At 59.6% G+C, this 8,240-nt stretch overlaps 1 protein-coding gene across 1 annotated transcript in view; it reads left to right on the top strand.

Annotated features, from left to right (window-relative positions):
- The window catches only part of ADIPOR1 (adiponectin receptor 1), an 8,894-nt gene extending 665 nt beyond the window's left edge, over positions 1–8,229 (top strand). The window contains exons 2-8 of the mRNA XM_014951333.1: positions 5–58; positions 1,350–1,466; positions 2,098–2,269; positions 3,270–3,456; positions 4,529–4,716; positions 7,293–7,486; positions 7,817–8,229. Of these exons, the coding sequence (XP_014806819.1) occupies positions 5–58; positions 1,350–1,466; positions 2,098–2,269; positions 3,270–3,456; positions 4,529–4,716; positions 7,293–7,486; positions 7,817–7,945 (1,041 nt within the window). The 3' untranslated portion in view covers positions 7,946–8,229. The remainder of the gene's footprint in view (positions 1–4; positions 59–1,349; positions 1,467–2,097; positions 2,270–3,269; positions 3,457–4,528; positions 4,717–7,292; positions 7,487–7,816) is intronic.
- Positions 8,230–8,240: the final 11 nt, after the last annotated feature.

The raw sequence follows: 8,240 nt of genomic DNA, 5'->3' as shown, positions 1-8,240 counted from the left end.
CGAGCTGGGGCCGCTGCTGGAGGAGAAGGGGGACCAAGGAGCCGCCGGCTCGGCCACTGTAAGTTTTTCCCTCGCCCCCCCCCTCCCCGCTCACCGGAGCCCCGGTGGGCCCCCGCTCCTCCCCCCCGGGACTCCCCGTTCCGTCCTTGCGGATTAACCCGGGAATTTGCCCCTTATCCCGTTAGCAGCTCGGAGGGAGAGGGGCGGCTGGGTTGGTTTTGTGGAGCCCCGGGGATGGTCCCGGTGCTGTGTGGGTGCAGAGCGGCCGTGAGGGGAGGGAGAGAGAGTCCGGCTGGTCCCGGCACCGAGCTGCCCCCAAAACTTCTCCCCTGGAGCAGGCGTGGGGCTGGGGGGGCCGAGAGGCACCGTCCCTCCCTGCCAGCCCTGCGGGTTGGGGTGAAGGGGGTGTTTGAAGGGGGTGTTCTCAGCCTCAGGGCTGGAAATGTGGCCAGTTCTGGGCTCCCCGGTTCCTGAAGGATGGGGAGCTGCTGGAGAGGGGACAGCAGAGGGGACAGAGATGATGAGGGACCTGGAGCATCTCTCTGATGAGGAGACACCAAGGGACTTGGGGGTTTTGAGTCTGGAGAAGAGAAGGCTGAGGGGGGATCTGATCAACACCTATAAATACTTCAAGGGTGGGTGTCAGGAGGATGGGGCCAGGCTTTTTTCAGTGGTGCCCAGTGACAGGACAAGAGGGAACGGGCACAAACTTGAGTATAAGAAGTTCCACCTAAACATGAGGAGGAACTTCTTGACTTTGAGGGTGGCAGAGCCCTGGCAGAGGCTGCCCAGGGAGGTGGTGGAGTCTCCTTCTCTGGAGACATTCAAACCCCACCTGGCCACGTTCCTGTGGGACCTGCTCTGGGTGGCCCTGCTGTGGCAGGGGATTGGAGATGATCTCCAGAGCTCCCTTCCAACTCCATGTCATTCTGTGAAATCAGTTTCTCAAACTCAGTAACAGAAAAGGAGGAGGTTGGGAGCTGGGGTGGGACGGGCAGAGCGTTCCTGGTTCGGGAGGGTGCTGGGGCCTGCTCTGGGTTGAGCTTATGGTGGGGCAGGGAGAGGGGACAGGTTTCCTGGCTGGGCCGAGTGGCTGTTCCAGGGGTGTAGGGATGAAAATCCCCCAGGGTAATCCCGCCTTTTCAAGAAGGATAAATCTGGGATTAGCTGCCCGAGATGGTTAAGGCAGCAGCCTGTTGCATAACTGGTGGTGAATGGCAGGTCCTGCCCGTCCCCTCGGGAAGGGATGGATGGAGCCCCAGGTGCTCTCAAAGGGACTCTCCGCGCTCCCCGGGCTGTTCCTCCTCCTGGGGGCAGGAATGGTTTCCTCCCGGCTTTTCTCCCTTCAGGCTGAAGACCCACCATGCCCAGCGGCTCGTGAGGAAGAGGAGGAGGTGGTGCGTGTGCTGACTCTGCCTCTGCAGGCCCATCACGCCATGGAGAAGATGGAAGAGTTTGTGTATAAGGTACAGGAGCCTGGTGCCATGCCCCAATCCTGATTTTTGGAGTATTTTGGAGGGGCTGCTCCCGGGAGTGGTTGTGGGAAGGGGATGGGGGTGACTGGGAAGGACTGGTGGGTGCTGGAGGTTGTGCCCAGACCTGGGGAGCAGCCCCGGTGTCTCTGCATTCCTTTAACGGGGACTGGGAGCACCAAGCACCCTTGCTGGTTTTACTGGGTGCCAGTGCCCGCGGTCACCGTGGTTTGGTGAGCGGTGACACCGGCCGGCCCGGTTCTTTTGCCAACTGGGACTCCCTCTGCCCTGATCCAAACGGGAGGGAATTCCCTGCTGCAGGGAACAGTTACTTCGGATGCCAAAGGGTTAAACCTGAGGGTGCAAATGGGCTCTGGCTGCCTGGGGGGGCCGTGTGGGGCACGCTCAGCGGGATGTGGGGCGCGCTCAGCGGGATGGGGGTGGCTTAAGGGGTTCCTGGTGTCGCAAGAGCTGAACTTCCTCTCCCTGGAGCCTCACGGGGCGTTTGCAGCCTGGGCTGGGCTCGTTCCTCCTGTGACTTCAGGCTCCTGGAGGGAGTAGATGTGAGCCCTCTGGGTGGCTTGTTGCTCTGGGGGGGCCACTAGCCCGGGTTGGTGTGTTGCAGGTGTGGGAAGGGCGCTGGCGCGTCATCCCCTACGACGTGCTGCCCGACTGGCTGAAGGACAACGATTACCTCCTGCACGGCCACCGGCCTCCCATGCCCTCCTTCCGAGCCTGCTTCAAGAGCATCTTCCGAATACACACCGAGACAGGCAACATCTGGACCCACTTGCTAGGTGACTGCAGGAGGGGGGGGGTTGGTAGCCTCAAGAGCATCTTCCGAATACACACCGAGACGGGCAACATCTGGACCCACCTGCTAGGTGACTGCAGGAGGGGGTTTGGTGGCTCACGGGGCTTGTCCCTCACTCACAAGGGTGGCTTTTTATGGCCAGGAATGGCCTGGTGGTGTGTCCAGTTCTGGGCTTCCCGGTTCCAGGACAGGGAACTGCTGGAGAGGGGACAGCAGAGGGCTACAGAGATGATGAAGCATCTCCCTTATGAGGAAAGGCTGAGGGACTTGGGGCTTTTTAGTCTGGAGAAGAGAAGGCTGAGGGGGGATCTGATCAACACCTATAAATACTTGGGGGGGGGGTGTCAGGAGGATGGGGCCAGGCTTTTCTCAGTGGTGCCCAGGGACAGGACAAGAGGAAATGGGCACAAAATTGAGGATAAGAAGTTCCATCTCAACATGAGGAGGAACTTCTTGACTTTGAGGGTGGCAGAGCCCTGGCAGAGGCTGCCCAGGGAGGTGGTGGAGTCTCCTTCTCTGGAGACATTCAAACCCCACCTGGCCACGTTCCTGTGGGACCGTCTCTGGGTAGACCTGCTCTGGCAGGAGGCTGGAGGAGATGATCTCCAGAGGTCCCTTCCAAGCCCATGTCATTCTGTGATTCCATGCTCTCCGTGCCCTGGGATCACCTGCCCCTGCCTGCTCCTGTGCAGGGAGCTGCCCGTGAGGTCCCTGGAGCTCCTTGGGGGAGGAGAGATGGGGGCTTTTCCTCACAGCAGGGGCCCTGGGCCAGGCTCAGCCACCGTTTGTGGCTTGGCCAACGCTCTGCAAGAGTGGGACAGAGAAATATGTCCTGGGCAAGATAAGAAATCCTCAGAGCATGTTCCTCTGAAACCCAGGGGCGGTCGGTGGCTCCTCACCCTGTACCTGACCATGCCCTCTCCCCCAGGGCTCTGTTTTGGCTTTCCTTCTCCCTGACCATCCTTTCGGTGTGTTCCCTGCAGGTTTTGTCTTGTTTCTCTGCCTGGGGATCCTGACCATGCTGCGGCCCAACATGTATTTCATGGCTCCTCTCCAGGAGAAGGTGGTGTTTGGGATGTTCTTCCTGGGAGCCGTGCTGTGCCTCAGCTTCTCCTGGCTTTTCCACACCGTCTACTGTCACTCGGAAAAGGTCTCGAGGACTTTTTCGAAGTGAGTCAGCACGAGTGGTGGTTCTGTGGCCTCCCAAGGAAGGTTTTGAGTTGTCTCAGAGCTTCCTCTTGGAAAGCTCTGCCTTCCCAAGGGTTTGGTCCCTGGGGAAAGGGAGCGGTCACCGAATCCGGTGTGGAATTGAGAGGGAACCACAGCTGGGCCCTGCAGGGCTCTGTCCTGTGCCCCAGCACCTTAAATCCACCGCTGAAACGCTGAGGTGGATGATAAAGACCCAGGGGAACGCCCTTTGTTCCCCCCGGGGTGGGGGGGTGAGTTGAGGAGGGGTCTCGCTTTCAGGAGAAAGGGGGCGGTTTGGCAGTTTCCTGGCTGCTTTTAAAAAAAAAACAACCAAAAAAACAAACCACACGTTGGTTTGGATCCAATTTGGATTGAAACCAAATGGAAAGAAAACAAACAGGATTCCCGGCAAAATGGAAAGGCTGGGCAGGGGCCAGTGCCTCTCCCCGAGGGCTCCTGGGGCTCAGAGCAGAGCAGCAGCCGGGCTTTCGCGTGAGATCTGTCCGAGGGCCTTGATTTGGGTGGGTTTTGCTGGGAAATGCCGTCCCTCTCCTTTGCACAAACCCCAGATCTCCTGCAGAACACGCGGTGCCCTGGGCAGAGCTGTCCTTGCCCGTGGGGGGAGGCGCTGGCCGCGGCCGTGGGGGAAACGCCGGCGGCTGCTTTCGGTGCCGACGCGGTTCCTGGATCGATGGATTGAAAGCACTTTGTGGTGGAGGAGGAGGAACAGTCCAATCCAAACGTGCAGGGACTCGTGTCCTGTGGTGGGGTTTGAGGGCGCAGCCCCTCGTAGCCACCCGCCTCCTCTTTGTCCCCCGAGCGCTGCCGGCGTCCCCAGGAGCCACCTTCATGCCCAGGCCCTTTCTCCTCTCCCAAATCGTGTCGATGAGACCCAGGATTCTCCCTCTGTGGACTCTCAGCTTCACCCGTGGGGTTGGGGCACAGACAGGCTGGGGGGCACCAACACTGTTACCCAGAGGACACCAAGAGCTGGGGAGGGGTTGGATTTTGGGGGTTCACCTGTTGACTCTCCGTCGTTCCACCCCGGCTGCAGGTTGGATTATTCAGGAATTGCACTGCTGATCATGGGGAGCTTCGTCCCGTGGCTCTACTATTCCTTCTACTGCTCCCCTCAGCCAAGACTCATCTACCTCTCCATCGTCTGCGTCCTGGGCATCTCCGCCATCATCGTCGCGCAGTGGGACCGCTTCGCCACCCCCAAGCACAGGCAGACGAGGGCAGGTACGAGTTCTCCCTCCTCTGAGTCCCCAGCCCCAGGAGGGACTTCACAGAATCCCATGGGGATGGAAGGGACCTCTGGAGATCATCTCCTCCAACCCCCTGCCAGAGCAGGGCCACCCAGAGCAGGTCCCACAGGAACGTGTCCAGGTGGGGTTTGGATGTCTCCAGAGAAGGAGACTCCACCACCTCCAGGTCCAGGGTTGTAGAAAAGTGGAACAAGAAGGCATTAATTTGGCTTCTTCAAGCGAAAACGGCACCAAAAGGACACCAATGTGCTGAATTCACTCTGGTTCCTGTTGCCTTCAGCGCTGTTGCAGCCATGGCAGCTTTGGGGTGAGGGAAGGAGCAGAGACAGGGCTCAGAGACAGGGCTGAGACCAGGAGAAGAATCACAGAATGATAAGGGGTTGGAAGGGACCTCTGGAGATCATCTCCTCCAACCCCCTGCCAGAGCAGGTCCACCCAGAGCAGGTCCCACAGGAACGTGTCCAGGTGGGGTTGGAATGTCTCCAGAGAAGGAGACTCCACCACCTCCCTGGGCAGCCTCTTCCAGGGCTCTGCCACCCTCAAAGTGATGAAGTTCCTTCTCATGTTTAGGTGGATCTCCTTATATTCAAGTTTGGGAAGGTCCTGTTGGGGGTGGGTGGCTCTTCCCATTTGGGGACCTGCAGGGTGAGTTCCCCCGGAGCGCTACGGCAGCTCCTGGCAGGGAGAGGCTCCTTCCTCCCTGGGGGGTTAGATCCTCCCCCGAGCAGAGCCCGAGCTCCACCTGGCATTCACCAAACCCGAGGTTTGGGACAGACGGACGACGTTCATCAATCTCCCTGTGAGCGGTGTCCGGGTGCCCCGGGGCTGTTCCGCACGGAGCCGCCTCCTCTGGGAAGGAGTTTGTGGCAGAATGAACCCGCAGCTCGGGTGGGGGAGGAAGAGATTCCCTCCTCTCTCCCCTGCCCATTCCACACTGGCACCTTCCTGCCTCCCTGGAGGCTGCGGGGAGAGGCTGCCCTGATCCCGCTCCGCTGCGGACACAACCAGCGGAGAAACCCCTCTGCCCGCCCTCCCCTTCCCCCCCGGGGGGGTCCTGCAGCAAACAGCTCTGGTAAAGGCATCCTTGTTACCTGGGGAGAGATGACGCTGAGCTGGAGGCTGAGCCCCCTGGGAGGGAGGGCAGGGGACAAGGGGGGGCCTCCCTCCAGCCCCCAAACCCCCCCCTGGCTGCAGGAGCCAAGAGACGGCGCTGGCTGGAGCCAGATCCTGTGGCCAGTCCAAGCCGCAGCCGCTCCGGTGTCTCGCAGCGGTGCCGTTTGCTCTCTGCCAAACTAATTAGATGCCAGAGCTGAAAATTTCAGCGCTGCTAATTAGCAGCTTCCCCTCAAGCTCCAGGCAGCTTCAGCCAACAAACGATTCCAGCACAGCCCCTCCTGGCAGGGCTCTGGGGCTGCTGCTCCCCCCGCGCCGGCTGGAGCACCGAGGGGCTGGCACCGTCCCCAAGGGATGTTCCCTGTGGCTGTACTGGGAACACAGTGAGCCCTGCCCAGTCAGCACTGGTTTTGACTGGGACGTCGAGCTGTAGATGACTCATTTTTTGAAGGATAGATGCCTTGGCAGAGAAGAACCTAATAAGGTTCAACAAGGGTCCTGCACCTGGGGAGGAAGAACCTCAGACACCAGTAGAGGTTGGGGGTGGACCTGGTGGGAAGCAGCTCTGAGGAGAAGGATCTGGGAGTCCTGGTGGATGGGAAACTTTCCATGAGCCAGCAATGGGTCACACCTGGGGAGGAAGAACCTCAGACACCAGTAGAGGTTGGGGGTGGACCTGGTGGGAAGCAGCTCTGAGGAGAAGGGTCTGGGGGTCCTGGTGGATGGGAAACTTTCCATGAGCCAGCAATGGGTCATTGTGGCCAAGAGGGCAATGGGATCCTGGGCTGTATAGGGAGGAGTGTGGCCAGGAGGTGGAGGGAGGTCATTCTCCCCCTCTGCTCTGCACTGGGGAGGCCACAACTGGAATCCTGCCCCCAGTTCTGGGCTCCCCAGTTCAAGAGGGACAGGGAACTGCTGGAGAGAGTCCAGCGAATGGCAACAGAGATGATGGAGGGATTGGAGCATCTCCCTGAGGAGGAAAGGCTGAGAGAGCTGGGGCTCTTTAGTCTGGAGAAGAGAAGGCTGAGGGGAGACCTTATTAAATATCTCAAGGGTGGGTTGAAGGAGGATGGAGCCAGACTCTTTTCAGTGGTTCCCAGTGACAGGACGAGGGGCAACGGGCACAAGCTGGACCATGGGAAGTTCCACTCAAATATGAGGAAGAACTTCTTGACTTTGAGGGTGATTGAGCCCTGGCAGAGGCTGCCCAGGGAGGGTGTGGAGTCCCCTTCTCTGGAGATCTTCAATCCCCACCTGGATGCTCCTGAGTGATGTGCTCTGGGCAGCCCTGCTTTGGCAGGGAGTTGGACTGGATGGGCTCTAGAGGTCCCTTCCAACTCTGACAATTCCCTGATTCCATGAAAAGCTGCTGTTGGCAGGGGGAGGAGGGGACGAGGGGGGCGATGGGGCTTTGCTGATCTCTCCTCTCGGCCGCAGGCGTCTTTCTGGGGCTGGGGCTGAGCGGGGTGGTGCCCACCATGCACTTCACCATCGCCGAGGGCTTCGTCAAAGCCACCACCGTGGGCCAGATGGGCTGGTTCTTCCTCATGGCCGTCATGTACATCACGGGCGCGGGGCTCTACGCCGCCCGCATCCCCGAGCGCTTCTTCCCGGGCAAGTTCGACATCTGGGTGAGTTTGGGGCGAGCGTGGGGTGAGCGTGGGGGGCTGGGGAGGGGATGGAAGGGGATGAGCTCCGAGGTGAGGAGGAGGAGGAGGACGTTGGGGTTGTCCTGCTGCGCCCCAACACACATCATGCAGCTGGACCTTGACCAGCTGCTGCCAACAGGCAAAGTCCAGGGTGGAAAACTCCCCCGAGGAGCGAGGAGGAGCAGAGCTCACAGTCCTGGGGCGGTGCAGAAGCAGCGAGGAGGAGGAAGAGGGAGGAAGAAGAGGTGTTCCTGGTGTTACTTTGTCCCTTTGGGTCGGTTCTAAAGGGTTTTTTTTTTTCCTTCCCCACAGTTTCAGTCCCATCAGATCTTCCACGTGCTGGTGGTGGCCGCGGCCTTTGTCCACTTCTACGGGGTGTCCAACCTGCAGGAGTTTCGCTACGGACTGGAAGGGGGGTGCACAGACGACTCCCTGCTCTGAGAGAGACACACACCCCCCCGACACACACACACACACACACCCCCTTTTAGTACAAGCTTCCTAAGTGCTTTTTAAACTCTTTTTTGTCTTTGCTAAAATCAAAGGAAGACTCAAAACCGTTTGGGGCCGCTGGTTGGGTTTTGGTTGTTTTTTTTTTTTTTTTAAGAAAAGAAAAAAACCAGAAAAATTCTTTAGCATTATTGACCAAATCCTCACCCACAACCCCCCCGCCCCGTCCCTTGCCACGCGCTTCACGGGGGCTGAGGGGGGAGGCGAGGGGGCCCCCGGGAGTGCT

This window comes from Calidris pugnax, unplaced genomic scaffold (genome assembly GCF_001431845.1).
Source record: "Calidris pugnax isolate Ruff unplaced genomic scaffold, ASM143184v1 scaffold194, whole genome shotgun sequence".
Lineage (NCBI taxonomy): Eukaryota > Metazoa > Chordata > Aves > Charadriiformes > Scolopacidae > Calidris > Calidris pugnax.
Note: the sequence above shows the minus strand (reverse complement) of the source record. Positions and strands in the feature narration are given on the sequence as shown.